Source organism: Ascaphus truei, chromosome 2 (genome assembly GCF_040206685.1).
Source record: "Ascaphus truei isolate aAscTru1 chromosome 2, aAscTru1.hap1, whole genome shotgun sequence".
NCBI classification, from domain to species: Eukaryota; Metazoa; Chordata; class Amphibia; order Anura; family Ascaphidae; genus Ascaphus; species Ascaphus truei.
The window spans coordinates 34,171,874-34,192,107 of NC_134484.1; the positions used below are offsets into that span (position 1 = coordinate 34,171,874).

At 39.1% G+C, this 20,234-nt stretch overlaps 1 protein-coding gene across 5 annotated transcripts in view; it reads left to right on the forward strand.

Annotated features, from left to right (window-relative positions):
• Positions 1 to 20,234, forward strand: part of ADCY8 (adenylate cyclase 8) — a 464,483-nt gene that overhangs the window by 213,795 nt on the left and 230,454 nt on the right. For 4 of the 5 annotated variants that reach the window (XM_075582007.1, XM_075581999.1, XM_075581998.1 and 1 more), the window contains exons 3-4: positions 8,242 to 8,372; positions 17,639 to 17,750. The exons of the other annotated variant lie outside the window; for it this stretch is intronic. In XM_075582007.1, the coding sequence (XP_075438122.1) occupies positions 8,242 to 8,372; positions 17,639 to 17,750 (243 nt within the window). The remainder of the gene's footprint in view (positions 1 to 8,241; positions 8,373 to 17,638; positions 17,751 to 20,234) is intronic. 5 annotated transcript variants of the gene reach the window in all.

A 20,234-nucleotide genomic window follows, 5' to 3' on the forward strand; every position in this document is an offset into this window, starting at 1 on the left:
TCAATGCACAATCAAGCAAGTCTCCTGTAAGTAATATCATTGGCTGAGCAGCTTCTACAGTAGATACTGAACAATTGGTGGAAAGCTAGGCGCATGCGCATTGGAACCTTCTTGAAACGCATATGCGTCATCACATCGCCAGTAGGCGCATGCACATGTGAACAGGAGACGCCCTCCCGAGAAAATTATTGGTGGGACTGACTGTGGGAACTTCTTTAGGGGACTGCCTGACCATTACAGTAAAACTTGTACTTTTGTTTTTCCTCAGAAAAGAAAACTTTGTCATCTCATGCGGAAAACGGCAAATGGAGGGATTTCGATGGATAATATCGCTTTGTGTAACAATGCCTGCACATTGCTGAATCTGATTTTAAAAAACACGTACCGGAGTCAACAGTTTAGTGGCCATTGCTATTGATTAGGATAGAATACTGTAACTGAGAGCTTCATAGAAAACCTGAAACATTATGCTGTTGTTTTCAGACCATATACAATACTTTTTTATATATACGCTGTATAATAAACCCGAAAAATAAAAAGTATGCATTTATTCTACATGTATTCCAGTACATATGTGTATTCTACTACCCGTACAGCATGTATTGTTTTAATACTCTTGTGATGTACAGTACTGAGCATGCCTACAGTATACAGTACAGTACTCTACAGTATACCTGGACAGTACTGTATGTTCTAGAAACACTGTATTTTGTTACAGTATAAAAGGAGACAATGGAACAATTTAAAACAAATCAACATTTTCTTTTATTGGTGGAGTAAGTACAAAAAGTGTACAGCAATTCAAAACATTTACAGGTGTATGGTGTACTGCTAGTAAAAACATTTATCTACAGAAAGTCAAAACATTTACAGCACAATAGTATGATGTTAGTAAAAAACATTTCTTTATTAATACAAGTTAAAACACACAACATCTCCTTTATTAAAGTACAGAAAGTCAAAACATTTAAAGCACAACAGTATGGTGTTAGTAAAAACATTTCTTTATTTATACAAGTTAAAACAAGCATCAAGTCAAAAAATAAACAACATTTGAACAGTCACGCAAATTCGATCCCCACCAGATTGTCCTTCCAGGGCCGATGCCTTGTATGACGCAAAATGCCATTAATGGCGTCTCTCTCAATTTTCATTACAGGATCTATAATTGAAAAATAGCACCGCTATTCCTCCACAATAGTCCTCCTTAAATTTTCAGGAACCGCCCTTTTTTCGCGATTTCCTTCGTAGTTTACATTCTTGGCCCACCCGCAGTCCAACAAGTAGGACACGTGGTGCTGGAAAATTAACATGGCGTACTTCTGGGGTAAACCAGCACTCATCACCCTATACTTCTCCCTGATTGGATTGGGCAGCTCGCGCAGGATATCGGGCACCGTATCGATGCAAGCGTACAGTATGTGGGTTGGATTCTGGGAGCAGGTGTTCTTCTGGGAGCGGGTGTGCTTGTGGCGGCGGGCGAGGGTAGGTTGTCTGGGAGGATGCTTTCCTCCTGTCTTGGTCGCCGTGTTGTCTCCTGGCGTGGTCTTGACGGGGTTGTCATGTCATCCTCGTCAACGGCATACATGTACACATATTCTTCTGGTGGAGGGGGTGCGCTTGGTGATGGAAGGTTGAAGGTACCATTCATCCCATCCATGCCACCCTCCTGCTCCGGCGTCGGAGATACAGGGGCATGAACTCCGAGCAAATTATGTATCCCCGCTATGTCAGTCTCTATCTTCTCCATCCGTTGATCCATCTTCTCCATCCATTGATCCATCTTCTCCATCCGTTGATCCATATTTAGCATGGTCTCTAAAAGAAGATCTATCTTTACCAGCATAGTAGAGTTCCCGGGGATATTGACACTTAATCCATCCAGCTGGATCTTGTGCATGGGGTGCTGTGGACATCTGGGTGGATGGGTGCTACGGAGGATGAGATGGGGGTTCTCTGGAGAGAAGCGGCAGCGTCGTCGAAGAAGGATGGAGGAGGTGACCTGTGGATTTTCGGGAGAGAATCGGCAGCGTCGTCGAAGAGTGATGGAGAAAGTGACCTGTGGATTTCCGGGAGAGAAGCGGCAGAGTCGTCTAAGCGTAATGGAGAAAGTGACCTGTGGATTTCCGGGAGACCAGCGGCAGCGTCATCGAAGAGTAGTGGAGAAGATGGGCTGTGGGTTTCCGGGAGAGCAGTGGCAGTGTCGTGGACGAGTAGTGGAGAAGATGGGCTGTAGATTTCCGGGAGAGCAGCGGCAGAGTCGTCGAAGCGTAATCGAGGAAGTGGCCTGCGGGTTCGATGGGTTGGCTGCCATTTGTTTTGCCTTGAGTGTACATCACCGAATTTCTTCTTGACATAATAAGGCTTACTTGTATTAAAACTTTAGCCTTTGGGGTTAGCAGAAGGTTTTCTTTATTAGCCTTAGCCTTTCGTTTTGGCCTTGGCTTGGAAATGGCTCCTGCCTTACGCTTTTTCTGCGTGACAGGCACGGCAGAGGCGAGTGGGTTCCTGCGTCCGTAGAATCTGGGTCGATCACTGGAAGCAGATGGCACAATGCAGTATCTGGACAAGGTAAAGTTCAGATACAGATCATCGAGTGGTGGGCTATGCAAATTGTTTAACCTTTTATGCATGGCGACGAGGTACAGGTGTTAAAAGTGGGCATACTCTAATATGAGTCATTAACATATAAATACACCATCCATTTTGTGGATTCACTGCACATTGAATACACATCGACTAAACATCGAATATACATTCTTGTGCTTCTATTTCTTTCTATTCGCAGCAATGCCTGTTAAAAAGATTTCAAAGGATCTCAGCATGAGAATTAAGGAGATGTACACGAGCGGACACCGAATTGCAGATATCCAACGCTGGTTAGCTGCTTCTGGCCTCGTTGTGCCATCAACCACCGTGTGCTATCATGCACACGGAAAGACCAAACAACGCACGAGGACACCAACGGTAACTAACACGTAAGTATATTTATATTACTATATAATATAGTATATATATCTATTATTGTTTATATTGCTGCATATTAATATAACTATATAGTATAGATCTATCTAACATTATGGTTATTTCTGTTTATTTATATTACTATGTAATATAGTATATCTATCTATTATTGTTTATATTTCTGCATCTATTATTGTTTACTGTAAATGATATGCTGTACTTGTGGCCTACTGCACTGTAATTTACCGGATTGTTGTTTTTCTGTACACTGTAGGGAGACAACTCTTCTGGTTGGCAAAATAAGTGAAGAGAATGATGAGAAGAGTGCCTTAAGGGTCAAATACACTCTGCTGCAAAATCACAATCTCACTGTATCCGAGACCAGCATAAAGAAGATGAGACGCAGAATTGGAAGGAAATATGGATGTGGGAGGTTAGTACTGGACAGTACAGGAGGTTAAAGTGTTGTTTTAGAAACTGTACTGTACCTATAAAATTATTCCTTGTCATTACAGAGCGTACCCTATGATAAGGGACGTTAACAAGATCAAGAGAGTGGTCCAGGCCCAGGCATGGATCGACAGTGGAGAAACTTTCCAGGATTGCATCTTCACTGACGAGTCTACTGTATCGCTGGAGAGATTTGCCACCTTTGCATTCCACAAAAAAGGTCGCATCACACAAATCAATCATGTGCAGTCAAACGCACAGTGTCGCAGTCAAAAGCTACAGCACATATTGAATATCGTAATGTCAAGATGGTTGAGGCAGGAACATGTTCATTCATGTTGAGAAAATAATAATAAAAAATGACGAGAAAAAATATTATTTTTTTTTGGTCACTCTTGAACTTCGCAAGCAATTCACGCATGCGCAGTAATAATCAACTACAGCTCCCTTCCCAAAGAGGATTACACACAGGCGCAGAGAGGAGACTCAAAGCCAACAATAGGAAAATTAAAAAAAAAATTTTGGTCACTCTTGAACTTTTTTTCCCTCAATGAGCATTAATAATCAACACAGAAGAATACAGTAAATCAAAACTGAACGTTATACACGCAAAAATGGGATGACAGGAATGTGATTGAAACCAGAAAGCCATGAGAGGGAGTGGCTCAGTGAGTAAAAGACACTGACTGGCACTGAGAGTTTGAAGCAGGGAGCAAGGTTAATTTCCCGGTGTCGGCTCCTTGTGACCTTGGGCAAGTCACTTTATCTCCCTGTGCCTCAGGCGCCAAAAACATAGATTGTAAGCTCCACGGGGCAGGAACCTGTGCCTGCAAAATGTCTTAGTAAAGCGCTACGTATAACTAGCAGCGCTATACAAAACCATGCTATTATTATTATTATCCGTTCAAAGGAATGGCGTGGGAGAGGTGTACTGTAGATAAGAAGTTGAAATACTGCAGTGCAGTGCATTATCCTGTGTGTGTGCGGGGACGAGCGAGGGAAGAGCGCTATATACCCCAAAATGTGATACTGTTACATTACACGCCTATGCGTTTCAACAATGTTCAAATGACACATACATGCATGTATAAATATGCAAATTTACAATTACTGCGCGCGCACATGCAGACTGTGTACTGACGTAGGTTAAACTGCTACAGTATTAGACTTTGAAGACAACAGCTTGCGAATGCCCACATGAGTTTTTAGACGGTATTGCAGTATTGCAGACAGCGCTATTAATATGCTAATATTACGAGCGCTAAAATACCGGAACATATACCAGAAAAAAAATATACTGCATCTGCCCGCGGTTATCAGAGTTGCGTCGCTACGGCCGCATTAGGATAAAGGCGGCCGCAGCTGTATTTTACAAATTGGATATTTTCCATTGTGTAATATGCACTGCATAATCACACTTGTTCTCTAGGCTGGGCACAGTCTCGGTTCTATGGCACACAATAAGTAAGTATATTCGTACAAATATTGTAAGTAATTGAAAGTAGATTGATTGGTCTATAGTTCTTGAAGTCTGTTTTGTTTCCTTTCATATGGATGAGGATAACTACTGTATGGCATTGCTCCATTGTTCTTTGTTGTTTGTGTTCTTTAAGGAGCATGTACAGTGTTTTGCAAGGATATTCTCTACTTGTTCCTCAGCTTCTATTAAGATTTCAGTTATACCCTATATTATTTGTAGCCAGGTCACCTGATGACTACTATTCTGCCCTTGGGCTGGCAGTAAACCCTGGTACAATCAGGTTGCAAGTAGTTGCTATGGGTTTTTCCCCCTCCGAGAAACTGCATTTGAGTGACAGCGGGAGGTGGTGACATCAGACCTGGGCATGACCAATCATGAGCCAGACCTGGTGGCCTCCTACTGACAGTACTTAAAGGCAGGACCGCCCTAAATTAAGTAGTGTCATTCCCACTGAGGAAGGCAGGTCATACAACTGTGAGCCTGAGCTTGGAGCCTTCCCTTATGCTCTTCCCTCTGGGGAAGAGTGAGTGTGGACCATGCCTCTGCTAGGGAGGTGGAGAAGAGCTAGGATGGCTGCGGGTGCCCTTGGCCTGTAGTGACGGTCCTTCAGTGAGAGCTGAGACTACTGCATTGGGCAGAAGCCTGCTGTGTAACTGAGCTGTACAGAAGACTTTAAACCGTTCCTGTTGTTATATACCTCCTGCCTGGTGCGTGACCTTACTGGGGGGAGAGGTAATAATTTCTACCGTGGGAGATCACCTTCAGTTTCTGGAGCCTACAGCAGATGGAGGTGCTGCACTGCTAAAGATATATGTGGGGTATGAACCCCAGAAGCCTGGTCCTGTGTCCCCCCTATCATCAGCGGATGACTCAGCCCCCCTGTTGCTAGCAGGTATATGCACCATACACCGTAGTAATGAACAAATCTCCCACCGGGTAGGGGAAACACCGTTACATATGTTACATCATTGATAGCTTCTTCTCACTCATTTATCTGCTTGAATATGCTGTGTGTTATCAGAATTTTTGTCCACAGCCATCTTTATGATAAGTGCCTTCTTTTATTGTTAAGCTATTATTTTAGTTGAGTGTGCTGATTTGCTTCACAACTTCACGGTATAAAAGGTTGATCTTAGTAGATTGAACATATAATAACAGTTGCATTGTCTCTAAAGGCATCCTTCAACTAATCACACTATTGATTGCTTTTCACAAATTTGCTTAGCTATAGCATGGTGGTTAAGGCAAATAGGTTTAATATAAAGAATAAAGTTGAAAATGTTGTTTTGTATTGTAAAGTTGTTATTTATGGATATTTAACAGTCACAGGCTGAGCAGCTTTGATCAAAAAAGCAATGTTCTTGTTTTTGTTGTTTTCTTTTTCCTTGGATGTGTTGTTGGATTTCCCTGCCTCTGTTTGGCTCCAGATTGGCATCTCTGGATTTTGATACAGTGATCTGTAGACCGTAGCTAATTTGCTTCTCCCTGTAGATTATCTTCTTTCATGTGAATGGTTTCCCAGTGGATACTTCTCTTTATGATGCTTCTTCTGATGGCTAATGATATAGACTGCTGCTAAGTGCACTTAATTTGAAAAAAAAAAAATTCTTGCACTGGTACTGCTGTTTCTTTCAGAATAGAAAATTTTATTCTAGTGTCCTTGTCTTTTGGAAAATTTCTTCAGGTAGAAAAGCCACTGAACAAGTCTTGCATTATCTCTCGAGTTTCTAACCCCTTGTATCAGCTCTTATTTTTGAGTCTCTAGTGTGTTATTATCCCCAAAAATTCCAGAGATGCCAAAATAATTACATTGGTACACTTGTTGTTTTGAACACGTGCAATATACAGATATTCTAATCAGATACACGGGCACATTTGAGGCTCAGAACAGAGAAACAAATGTAAATTGCATATTGTACACAATTTGTGTGTTAAAAGACTTGCTGGAATAATGCTGTCACTTTTTCCCGATAATACATTGTATATTAAAACAGATATACCAAATCTCTAAGCAGGAAAGTAATTTTTTTGTGTATTTTATGTAAGGTAGCTGCTGTAGGATGCGTCAGCCTTGTTGACATGTCAAAACAAATCAAGTGAACTACTACACCATAAAAGAGGATATTAAACGGTATATCATTATTGACTATTAACGTTTTTCCAATATTTCAGCCAATGAATAGATCTGTATATCGCCATCCTGATATATACTCTGTATACATATGCCCAGTGGTTGACAAATCACCAAAAAATCTACTCGCCACACAAAAAAATCTACTCGCCACCTAGTACCAAACGTGTGCTGCTTGGGCCAATATTTACTCGCCCGGGGGTTAAATCCACTCGCTCGGGGCGAGCAAATGTATAGGTTTGTCGAACACTGCATATGCCCATATATAGTTATGCTGTTTCATTTCACATTCCAGTGCCAGAAAACATATTACTGCCCACTTAAGGGAATAAGCCATAAGGTGTCTGATGGGATAGCACTGCTTAGTAGAGATGTGCGAACCTGTCGAGAGGGGTGGAGATGTCACTTTATAGATCATTGGTAAGAGCTAGACCCTTATTCTGTAAAGTATGATAAGCGCAGATGACGTGCTGTCGCAGAAAAAACCCCATTCAAGTCAATGAGACTTTTCTGCGATAGCATGTCATCTGCGCTTATCACACCTTACAGAAGAAGGGCCCTAGAGTACTCGCCTAAAGTACTATGTTCAATTCTGGAGACCATATCTCTGGAAGGACGTAAATAAAAAGTGCTACTTAGACGCAAGATCTACTGTATAAGACTTATCAGGAAATACTTAACATGTACAACTTCAAAGATACAAGGAAGAGGGGGGGATATGATCGAAACTTTCAAATACATAAAGGGATTCACGGAAGTACAGAACAGAAGCATATTTCAGGGAGAGCTTCTTCGCAGAATCAATATAGGTGATATTTGCCGAGTACGACTACGCACGCAAAAAGTTTGCACATCCCTAGTGCTTTGTAAATATGCCCATTACAGATGTGCGATCTAGCCCATATTCACTTCTCCTACGTACTTTGCTCGAACTTTCGAAAAGTTTTACATATGAAAATTGGCTTATTTGCTAGGTATCTCTGCTGTGTTCACAGATAGCTCTCCACATGTTATATAGATTTTTGGGAGGTGTATAGGTCAATGGGTACCCTATCACCCTTCCCACCTCTAGCAGGACCTATATTTCAAATTTTGCAAGGTTGCCAGTACTTACAATGGGTGAAAAGTGTGCGTATCTCTAATGCACATAATCTCTTTAGTTTAGCAGCAAAAGCCCTTTTAGCTTTACTTGCATATGTTTTTCTTTTGTTTATAGGAAAGACTGGTCCTTTCTGTATTACCTCGATTTGTTGTACTTGAAATGATCAATGACATGACCAATGTAGAAGATGGACATCTTCAGCATCAGTTTCATAAGATTTACATCCATCGCTATGAAAATGTCAGGTAAGAGAATTTTTTTTTTTTTTTTAAATGTCCTATTTATTTATGCAAAAAGCAAACTGAATTAGTCAAATGTTGGTAAGACTTTACAAATATATATATATATATATACATATACATATACATATGTATATATATATATATGTATATATATGTATATATACATAATGCTAGAACACAATAAAAAAAGGCAGGCTTATGTACAATTAATTAATTAATAAGTACTGTATATCTTCATCACATTAATTGCATTGAGCAAGAGAATTTGCCATATATCATTTGTTGTGAACGCTGATAACTGATCTTTAGAAATGCAACGTGGAAGACCATCACGTAACAATGGCTGAATAGCTGGCCTATAATTAATCTGTCTAGCAAAAAAACAGTAGAAGATTCAAAGCAAAGATAATGTTATGGGAGATTCACTTCAATCCTAGCATCCAGCTATGTAGACATAGGTGGCATTATTCACATCTGTCATTCATCCAAGTCGGCAATGACTTTCTGTGCCTACTTGGAATAAAATGTCCGTGTCCAACTGTGTCAGATGTCATATTTCGCCATTCCTAGTGCATTGAGAGTTACAATAATAACTCTCCCATCACCACTTTCAATTTGTATGGGTGCCTTAAGACTAGATGATTACCTTAATTACTGAGGTATATGTTTTGGTAGCAGTTCAGGTTACATAGTTACATAGTAGATTAGGTTGAAAAAAGTCATATGTCCATCAAGTTCAACCTATGCTAAATTTAGACAACAGATACTTTATCCTATATCTATACTTACTTATTGATCCAAAGGAAGACAAAAAAAACAAAAAAACCCAAGTGAAATATCATTCAATTATATCTCATAAGGGGAAAAATAAATTCCTTCCTGACTCCATATATTGGCAATCAGATTACTCCCTGAATCAAGTGATGGTGATATTAAACTAAACTAAAACATATACTGAAGCGCTCAACCTATTAACCTAACTTAACTACCTACTTGTGATATATAAGTCTCTAATTATTAATTCCTCTATACATGAATTTATAATGAATATGAACTGAATCCTGCAATCTAATTATTAAACTGAGGAAGTGGCTGCCTATGGACGAGAATGACACACCTATCCACAAGGAATGCAAAATCAATACTGAACAAACACTACAAAATAAACAATAAACATAAATGTCCTTGGCGCACTATCTGGTGAATAACCTGACAGTCAAAGAAGTCCAATTGGTCCTTGATGATAGGGATATTAAATCCGGAATCCAATCTTTTCTGGAGGTCCTTAGAGGTAGTTGAATCAAATCTGTGTTGATATAAAAGACAGAACAACCATTGCGCAGTACTTCTGGTCAAACTTCAACTCCCCCACACCGTTGCCAGCTACTTACATAAAAATGATTATAAAAGGGCCTCAAAAGGTATCTTTCACTTCTTCCCCGTCACCTTAATTCTGCTATGTTGCCAGGTGGGATGACTCCTCTGATAAGAGGGAGGCCTCTCTCCAGCGTGATACCGGAAAATAAGGGAATAGGGCCAATGGTATGATACCGTCACAATTTTAATACAATAAAAACAAGACTATAAATCAGTGCACTCACATGCTTATAGTCCCTATGTGCGTGGTACAATGTGCCGTCCGCTTGCGTGGCAGGATGCTGGGTTGCTGCAGATAGGGGTGAGATTCAGCGTGTGTCCCCGCTTTGTGGCCTCGATTCGGAGCGCCTCGTCTCACACCGATGACGTCACTGCTCAAGCTCCCCTTCTCCTCCGTGCATGCGTGGACTGTCAGGTTATTCACCAGATAGTGCGCCAAGGACATTTATGTTTATTGTTTATTTTGTAGTGTTTGTTCAGTACTCCCTGAATCAACATCCTTCCCATGTTTACTTATTTGGTATATCCCTATAGCTTAAGTTAGGCTTAGTTTAACTTAGGCTCTACAGCCTTTTGCCCAAAGTTTGCTTTTATATGATAAAGGTGGATATTTCTCAAAGTATATTACAACTGGGACACAATACTTATAATAACAACACTATTGCAAATATATATATATATATTATATATATATATATATATATATATATACAGTTAGGTCCGGAAATAATTGGACACTGACACAATTTTCATAATTTTGGCTCCGTACGCCACCACAATGGATTTGAAATGAAACAACCGAGATGCAATAGAAGTGAAGACTTTCAGCTTTAATTCAAGGGGTTGAACAAAAATATCGTATGAAACGTTTAGGAATTGCAACCATTTTCATACACAGTCCCCTTATTTCAGGGGCTCAAATGTAATTGGACAAATTAACACAATCATAAATAAAATGTTCATTTTTAATACTTTGTCAAGAATCCTTTGCAGGCAATGACTGCTTGAAGTCTGCAACGCATGGACATCACCAACGCTGGGTTTCCTCCTTTGTGATGCTTTGCCAGGCCTTTACTGCAGCTTTCTTTAGTTGTTGTTTGTTCATGGGTCTTTCTGCCTTAAGTTTTGTCTTCAGCAAGTGAAATGCATGCTCGCTTGGGTTGAGATCAGGTGATTGACTCGGCTATTGCAGAATATTCCACTTCTTTGCCTTAAATTACTCCTGGGTTGCTTTCGCAATATGTTTTGGGTCATTGTCCATCTGTAAAGTGAAGCGCCGTCCAATCAACTTCGCTGAATTTGGCTGAATCTGAGCAGCACACAAACATTATCCAAGGGGATAAAGAAAAGATTCCTCTTATTGCACTCTATATTACCTTTTATATATATATATACAGTGGTCGACAAATCACCAAAAAATCTATTCGCCGAACAAAAAAATCTACTCGCCACCTAGTACCACACGTGTGCTGCTTGGGCCAATAGGAGCTCGCTACGATGTTAAATCCACTCGCCCGAGGCGTGCAAATGTATAGGTTTGTCGAACACTGTATATATATATATATATATATATATATATATATATATATATATATATATATATATATATATATATATATATATATATATAGGACCAAATTGTCCTAGCAAAAATAAATGTACTATTAGTGCCATTGGCAGTTAAACTCGGTATATTCTGTTAAAACCAAAAATAAAAAAGTTTTATTACATCAATAAATAAATCTGTGACTTTGTGAAATAGTAAAGGTTTAAAAATATAAATGAAAGAAATATCCTCTGAAGGGGGTGGAGTGATTTGGAAACTCTATATTTAATTCAGTGTATAGGACACATAAATATGTGTATCTGTGTTCCTATTTTCACTCTGACAGCTTAGGATAATTTCAAATAGTGTATGTGTATATATATAAAAATAAATACACACGGCTCACTACACAATGAATGTCTGCCCTAAGTAACAGAACGGGTTAATGTGTATCTCATTTGGTCTCTAAGACTTCAGATTTTAGTCATACTGTGGAAGTAGACATATGTGGATAGCTTAGGAGATTTTTCTATTCATATATAGATACTTAGTAGCAGAAAATATCAATAGGTGTATATGACAACCACAATTCAGGATGTATACATAATGTCCTTATGAGGAAATATATCCACATGTGATCCAAAGGTAGCCTGATTTTATATAGAGACCAAAAGTTCAAGAGAAGTAAAATACATAATATTGCAGTGTTGTTTCGTGTTTGGCCAAATCACCCAAACAAACATATCCATGGGTTAACTAAATGCATCCCAGGACACAAACACACTCGGTCGCGGCAGACCTAGAGCGTATAAAACCCGGTCTGCACAAATGACACTCAATGGTCACGGAGGACCCACAGTATAGGTAGTTTAGTCAAAGTTATTTGAATCCATTTAATGATATACTGCGGACAGAAGTTGTAAACTATAGTAGGGTATCTGTTACGAATATACAGATCACCCACAGACAGACAATGTGAAGAGTATGGTGTTGTAACACCAGTATATTGGCTGTATTCCTGAAGCTGTCGCCCCCTGTGAATCTGAGCAGACAATATATCCCTATACACTTCAGAATTCATCCGGCTGCTTCTGTCTTCTGTCACAACATCAATAAACACTAGTGACTCAGTGCCATTGTTAGCCATGCATGCCCATGCCATCACAATGCCTCCACCGTGTTTTACAGATGATGTGGTATGCTTCGGATCATGAGCCGTTCCAAGCCTTCTCCATACTTTTTTCTTCCCATCATTCTGGGGCAGGTTGATCTTTGTTTCATCTGTCAAAAGAATGCTGTTCCAGAACTGGGCTGGCTTTTTTAGATATTGTTTGGCAAAGTCTAATCTGGCCTTTCTATTCTTGAGGCTTATGAATGGTTTGCACCTTGTGGTGAACCCTCTGTATTTGCTCTCGTGAAGTCATCTCTTTATGCTAGACTTGGATAATGATATGCCTACATCCTGGAGAGTGTTCTTCACTTGGCTTGATGTTGTGAAGGGGGTTTTCTTTACCATGGAAAGGATCCTACGATCATCGACCACTGTTGTCTTCCGTGGACGTACAGGCCTTTTTGTGTTGCAGAGCTCACCAGTACGTTGTTTTTTTCTCAAAATGTACCAAACTGTTGATTTGGCCACTCCAAATGTTCCTGCTATCTCTATGATGGATTTTCTTTTTTTTTTGTAGCCTAAGGATGCCCTGTTTCACTTGCATTGAGAGCTCCTTTGACCACATGTTGTGGGTTCACAGCAACAGCTTCCAAATGCGAATGCCATACCTGGAATCAACTCCAAACCTTTTACCTGCTTAATTGATGATGAAATAACGAAGGAATAGCCCACACCTGTCCATGAAACAGCTTTTGAGTCAATTGTCCAATTACTTTTGGTCCCTTGAAAAAGAGGGGGCTACATATTAAAGAGATGTAATTCCTAAACCCTTCCTCGAATTTGGATGTGAATACCGTCAAATTAAAGCTGATAGACTGCACTTTAAGCCCACATTCATTATTTAACTGTAGCTTGAATTAATTTTGGTACACAGCCGAAATAACAAAACTTGTATCAGTGTCCAATTATTTCCAGACCTAACTGTATACTGTGTATATATATATATGGAAGAGTGTTCACTTTTGCGTAGAAATACACACATTGTTTTTTTGGTTTTGTTTTTTTAATAATTATTAGTTTTTGCATTAAGCCACATTAAATGAAATTGAGAAGAAAAATCAGAAAAAAATTAGAGAAAGTCGGGAAAAAATAAAATGTACAGAAATAGGTTTGTTATTTCACAGTAGCTTCTTTCCAATATCTGTGAGAACACAAGATCCTTTGCCATTCCCATCTGTTTCGGTAGCAGCCAGGAGTGCACAGAAATAGTATGCTTCAAAAAGCATGCCACAAAAATAAAGCATGGCATCATTTATATAATATAAACTTTCATGCAACCAGGTTTACAAGCCTTCAGAGTACAGTATATTAAATTACCCCCTAAATCTTAAATTGCCTCTAGGCTGGTCTATCTGCTCTGCTTTACTGGTCACTGCTCAGAAGCAGAACAATGCTGGGCCCAATGAGACTTGGTTATAAAATACATTTATTTTTTGTATCCCTTAGATGATCACTATGTAGAGACTCTGTCACTATGTTGTTCCTGTCTTTTGAAGGTTATATATAACCTGCAACCTGCAAAACTGGGACAATATTGGTGCAAAGAAACAACACCATATTTATTCATCAAATAAGATAATCTCATCACTTTGACTTTGCTTACTCTTTATGGCTGAACACGGGGTGGATATATATATATATATATATATATATATATATATATTGTAAAACAAATATAATCACTGCGCTTCTCCATGTAAAGAGCATGCAGCTAGTGAAGGAAATGGCCATACAAATGTGCAAAACAGAAAGTGAATCCCTGCGCTTCTCCCATAGGGATAGCAATCAATGGGGAATATATATATATATGTATGGTGTAAATACCTATAAGAAAAAAGGAGACTTTTGGTATACATCTTTGATCAAATAATGCCAAGCCTGCTAACCACGTCAAGGTAAGTCTCTTTAGCAGGTCCCTAAGCTAAATGCATACTAGTGTTATGTGAAATAAGCCCAGAAGGGGTTAAAATATCAAAGCATATGCTTGTATAACCTAGTGCAATTAAAAACTGGTATATACCAGTACAGATACTCACATGTAAGTGAAGTGGAATAAGGGGACCTTGCTAGGAGATTATATACCTAGAAGAGGAGGGGCTGGCCTGCCACAAACTGCTCAATAAGCAGTTGCAGGTGATTGGCTAAATATATTCAATTACACCATAGTAGTGTTGCCCTCTAGGAGCGTGCTGCAAAGGATTAAAATCGGCCCAACAAATAATGTAAAACAAATATAATCACTGCGCTTCTCCATGTAAAGAGCATGCAGCTAGTGAAGGAAATGGCCATACAAATGTGCAAAACAGAAAGTGAATCCCTGCGCTTCTCCCATAGGGATAGCAATCAATGGGGAATATATATATATATATGTATGGTGTAAATACCTATAAGAAAAAAGGAGACTTTTGGTATACATCCTTTGATCAAATAATGCCAAGCCTGCTAACCACGTCAAGGTAAGTCTCTTTAGCAGGTCCCTACGCTAAATGCATACTAGTGTTATGTGAAATAAGCCCAGAAGGGGTTAAAATATCAAAGCATATGCTTGTATAACCTAGTGCAATTAAAAACTGGTATATACCAGTACAGATACTCACATGTAAGTGAAGTGGAATAAGGGGACCTTGCTAGGAGATTATATACCTAGAAGAGGAGGGGCTGGCCTGCCACAAACTGCTCAATAAGTGACAAAAACCCTCCACAGGAAAGCAAATATGCAAATACAACTGTATGCTCATCTGCATGTCTTAGGCAGGTCTGCAACCCCGCCTTTCCCCATTATCACCCAGCATACAGCACTTCCACTGCAGCAAGGGATTCTGGGAAATGACATGCAAATGAGCACACAGTGTCACTTTTTGCCTCAATAACCATTTTTAACATGGTTCCCTATAGGCTTAAGCTTGCTGCATGGTCACAGCTTTGAGCACAGCCAGGGTTAAGGTGCATACCAAGAAAACCACCCACAGACAGCTGTTTCGACCTTGATGGGTCTCATCATTGTGGGGTTGATTTTAACTGGGTATGCAAGAGAAGCTATGGGATAGGCTATACCATAATACTGAGTTAAGTTATGGTGAGTAAAAAAAGTGACAAAAACCCTCCACAGGAAAGCAAATATGCAAATACAACTGTATGCTCATCTGCATGTCTTAGGCAGGTCTGCAACCCCGCCTTTCCCCATTATCACCCAGCATACAGCACTTCCACTGCAGACCCATCAAGGTCGAAACAGCTGTCTGTGGGTGGTTTTCTGGGTATGCACAATACCACAATATGCACAATATTGGTGCAAAGAAACAACACCATATTTATTCATCAAATAAGGAAATCCCATCACTTTGACTTTGCTTACTCTTTATGGCTGAACCGGGGTGGATATAGATATAGATATATCTATATCTATATCTATATATATATATCCACCCCGGGTTCAGCCATAAAGAGTAAGCAAAGTCAAAGTGATGGGATTTCCTTATTTGATGAATAAATATGGTGTTGTTTCTTTGCACCAATATTGTCCCAGTTTTGCAGGTTGCAGGTTATATCTAACCTTCAAAAGACAGGAACAACATAGTGACAGAGTCTCTACATAGTGATCATCTAAGGGATACAAAAAATAAATGTATTTTATAACCAAGTCTCATTGGGCCCAGCATTGTTCTGCTTCTGAGCAGTGACCAGTAAAGCAGAGAAGATAGACCAGCCTAGAGGCAATTTAAGATTTAGGGGGTAATTTAATATACTGTACTCTGAAGGCTTGTAAACCTGGTTGCATGAAAGTTTATATTATATAAATGATGTCATGCTTTATTTTTGTGGCATGCTTTTTGAAGCATACTATTTCTGTGCACTCCTGACTGCTACCGAAACAGATGGGAATGGCAAAGGATCTTGTGTTCTCACAGATATTGGAAAGAAGCTACTGTGAAATAACAAACCTATTTCTGTACATTTTATTTTTTCCCGACTTTCTCTAATTTTTTTCTGATTTTTCTTCTCAATTTCATTTAATGTGACTTAATGCAAAAATTAATAATTATTTAAAAAAAACAAAAAAAACAATGTGTGTATTTCCAAGCAAAAGTGAACACTCTTCCACCAACATCTGTATATTGACATGATGATGATGATGAATGACAAACTTACAGACATAATCATACAGAGCATCATGTGTATGTGACTATTGAGATCGATATAGCAAACATAAAAATTTACAAATCAATACATGATAGGACATATGTAAAACCTTACTTGACACATAACGTCTATACAAGCATACAAACTTTAAGGTCCATAACAAACAAAAAGTTTAATTTTGCATTCTCTTGTGAGTAAGGATCTGTATGTCAAGGCACAAAACACTGAAACATTTTTGACATTGTAAGATAATCATTTGAATCCTCTTTCTTTTAGCATTATTATATTAATGTATTTGACCTTATTTTGCCATATGTGCGTAAGATTGCAATTTCATCTCTTATTCAATATGCTGTGAAGCTGCAGCTTCTCCTCCTCCCCCCAACCCCCAAACAAGTTAGGTTTTCAGGATACTCCAGCTTCAGCACAGGTGGCTCAATCAAAGACTCAATCTAAAGCTGAGCCTCTGATTGAGCCACCTGTGCTGAAGCAGGGACATCCTGAAACCTGACCTGTTTGGGGGGCTTGAGGACTGGAGTTGAGCACCCCTGAGTTAAGTGATACACATTTCATAATAGGGAGAATGAAGTTTAGCATAATTGTCCATCATTATTTCAATTGCTAGCATCTCCATCTGAGATAGCTTAAGCATCCCTGGGTAATGATCTGCATAAAAAGTAATTCGATTTTTATTTGACTCATTCGAAAGCAGAAAATTAAAAAAAAAAAAAAAAAAAAAAAAATCTGACAAGCATCAAAGCCTATTTTTTTTGTCTTGAGGGTTTTAACTGCATGCTTAAAATGATTATAGATCACACTTTACCATTGTGTCTCTTCACACTGCTGAAGTCAAGGTTAAATTGCAACAATTACTACACTCCATCCCCGAGGAAGTCGTGCCACTTAAAAATTCCCTAATGGGAACTACATGGGTAAATCGCTAGAGAGGTCATATTATTCTCAGTTGTGATTGATTATTGATTTATTGCACTTGCTCAAATGAAATATTAATGGTTATTTCCATATTTTATTTAGCATTCTTTTTGCAGACGTAAAAGGGTTCACCAACCTTTCCACTACCTTGTCAGCACAGGAGTTAGTGCGAATGCTGAACGAGCTCTTTGCAAGATTTGATCGACTAGCACATGTGAGTTGAATTAAACTATTAAATACATTATTGAAAGCCTTTGTCAAAAATAAAGGTACATGAATATGTAGTTGTATGGTAATAGCCTTCTTTGTTCCATAGGTAACTCTTTATCTTATTTAATGCAGTAGACTTGTTTATTGTTATTTATGTTACTTAATGCAATAATTGTTTCTCCATCGGAGTGTGCCAAGAGTTAGAGTTGCATGTACAGTATATATTGTAAATATGCATATTTGTTCTGTATTTTAATAAGATTGACAAGAAAAAGCAATAAACCCTTTTCCATCCATTCCCTTAAAATGGCGCCAGTAGCATATTGCAAAGTTATGTGGGGCTGGATCCTCTGGCAGGTAATGAAGTAATAAGTAGAGGAACAATCCTGTTGTCGGAGTCAACGTATCTTTTAAACTAATGTTATAATACTGCATATTGTGACTCTATTTCAAAGGGCCTTAGGGCCTTATTCAGTAAGCTTGTCTTGTGTGGCAGTTTCACCCAAATGTACAGTGATGGGCACTGTCTCGGCCTAATGAATAAGGCCCTCAGAGTTATAGTTCAGAGTAAAGATTTGCGAATGTCTTTTAATGTGCTCCACAAAATTGTCAAACTATCCACAAATGTTGCCAGAATTTCTCCAATGTTTGCCTGAATTTGGTAAAAAAATGGCAGCCTATAAAGGGTTATGTGACCTGACTTGAAGGACCTGCACATGAACTTCCACACACTGGCAACCCATTTTTTTGTGATTTTTTTTTTGCTACATATTTGCAACTTTTTGAAAAAAAAAAAAAAAAAAAAGCAAATGACACAACGATTTCGTGCACGTCGGTGAAAATGTGGCACATCCCTAGTTCTGAGGTTTCTATGCAGCCACTTCTTGGGTGGAATCCTAACGCACGTCAGCCATTCTGACCTACATATTGGCCCACAAAACTGTATATAAGAATAAGATTAAAGGTGCAAATTTATATTCACGCATATTACCCGCTGCGCTATGCCTACTGCTCTCTTACTAACCATGAAGGAAAGTATAGAAAAAATACTGGGAAGTAGGGAAAAGGGGAAACAAACTTCGCAACAACAGCATGGGGCGAGTTCGATATAATGTAGCAATGGTGGGGTGTTACCAGAGGATTTCGAATTGTTGAACGGAAGGTAGCTGAGAGAAATGTAAGACCTCTTAATTGGTGCACACCTTGATCGTCAATTTATATAAAGATCATTCCATTTAATAGCAATGATGTAATGTTTTTCTTGAAGGGAAATTTTTATAATGTACCTTTTATTCAATCAATTCAAATAAATTCAGCTACTAAACAAACACACCCTTGTGAGGCAAATAAATTAGAGAAAGTTAAGCTGTGTCTTATCTACTGATGCTAATTAGCTAATTCAGAGATACTGTTGTATTTATATTCACGCATATATGCCTTCTACTCTCCTACTAAGGCTACAGCCCCGGTGTCGGCGCTACACGCATGCCTGCCAGGCTGGCGGCGCATGCAGCTCTGTTCTCCGGTCTGTGCAGAGCTGCAGGGGGAAATATGAGGGGCGTGATGGGGGCGCAGCCATGACATCACACGGAAGGTTCGCCCTCATTGGTTGAACTGCCGGAGGGGGCATGGGCAGCGCCCTGTCGCCAGTTCTGAAGACAGTTACACTGTCTCCAGAAAAATCTGTCTGCACAGCATGGCGGCCAAGGTGGGTGGCAGGCCCGGCCCTATTGAGGGGTGGTTCTTGTCTCTGCAGCGCACGCCATAGTGCGCACTGCAGCAGGCACCGGGGACTTAGCCTAACAGTGATGGAAAGTAGGCAATAGTCATGGTGTTAACTTTTACATTGCTAATTTAGTTGTCAGGTCATTGTTTCATAAGGCTGTATGTCACAGCAAATTTGGGAGTGGCTGTTCCTGTGACACTTTAGACACTACGTGAATTCATTAAGCCACTGCTTGACTTGTTCTGTGCTACTGTTTGTCATTAAGCCGCTGCTTGACTTGTTCTGTGATACTGTATGTCATTTGAAGCTACTGTGTATTCCAAATCAATTAGAATGATAGTTGAGTTCCAATTTGTTATGTGATAGTCATATACCGTACCTAATAACAGGAAGCATAATTTTATATATTTCGTAATCTGTCTTTTGTGTGTCATTTTTAAAGATGATCATAACATTGTTATCAGTTGTTTAAGGTCTAGAAAAATATGTAAATCTGTAGGAAATTTCTGCTTGAATGTGTTTTCTGGAGTGTTAAAATGGCTCATTTGTTTCTTCATAGGAATGAATAGATTTCTGTCTCTTACTCTAATGTACATTAAAGCTGCAGTTCAAGCTGTCGTTTTTTTAAAATATATATATTTTTTTCCCATTCAATATGTGCATCAATACAATCTGCACATTGACAAGTGATTAGATAAGCTGCACATCGATCTGTTCTCCTGTAATCAATTGCTTGCTCTGGGCTATTTAATTCAGTTTTTG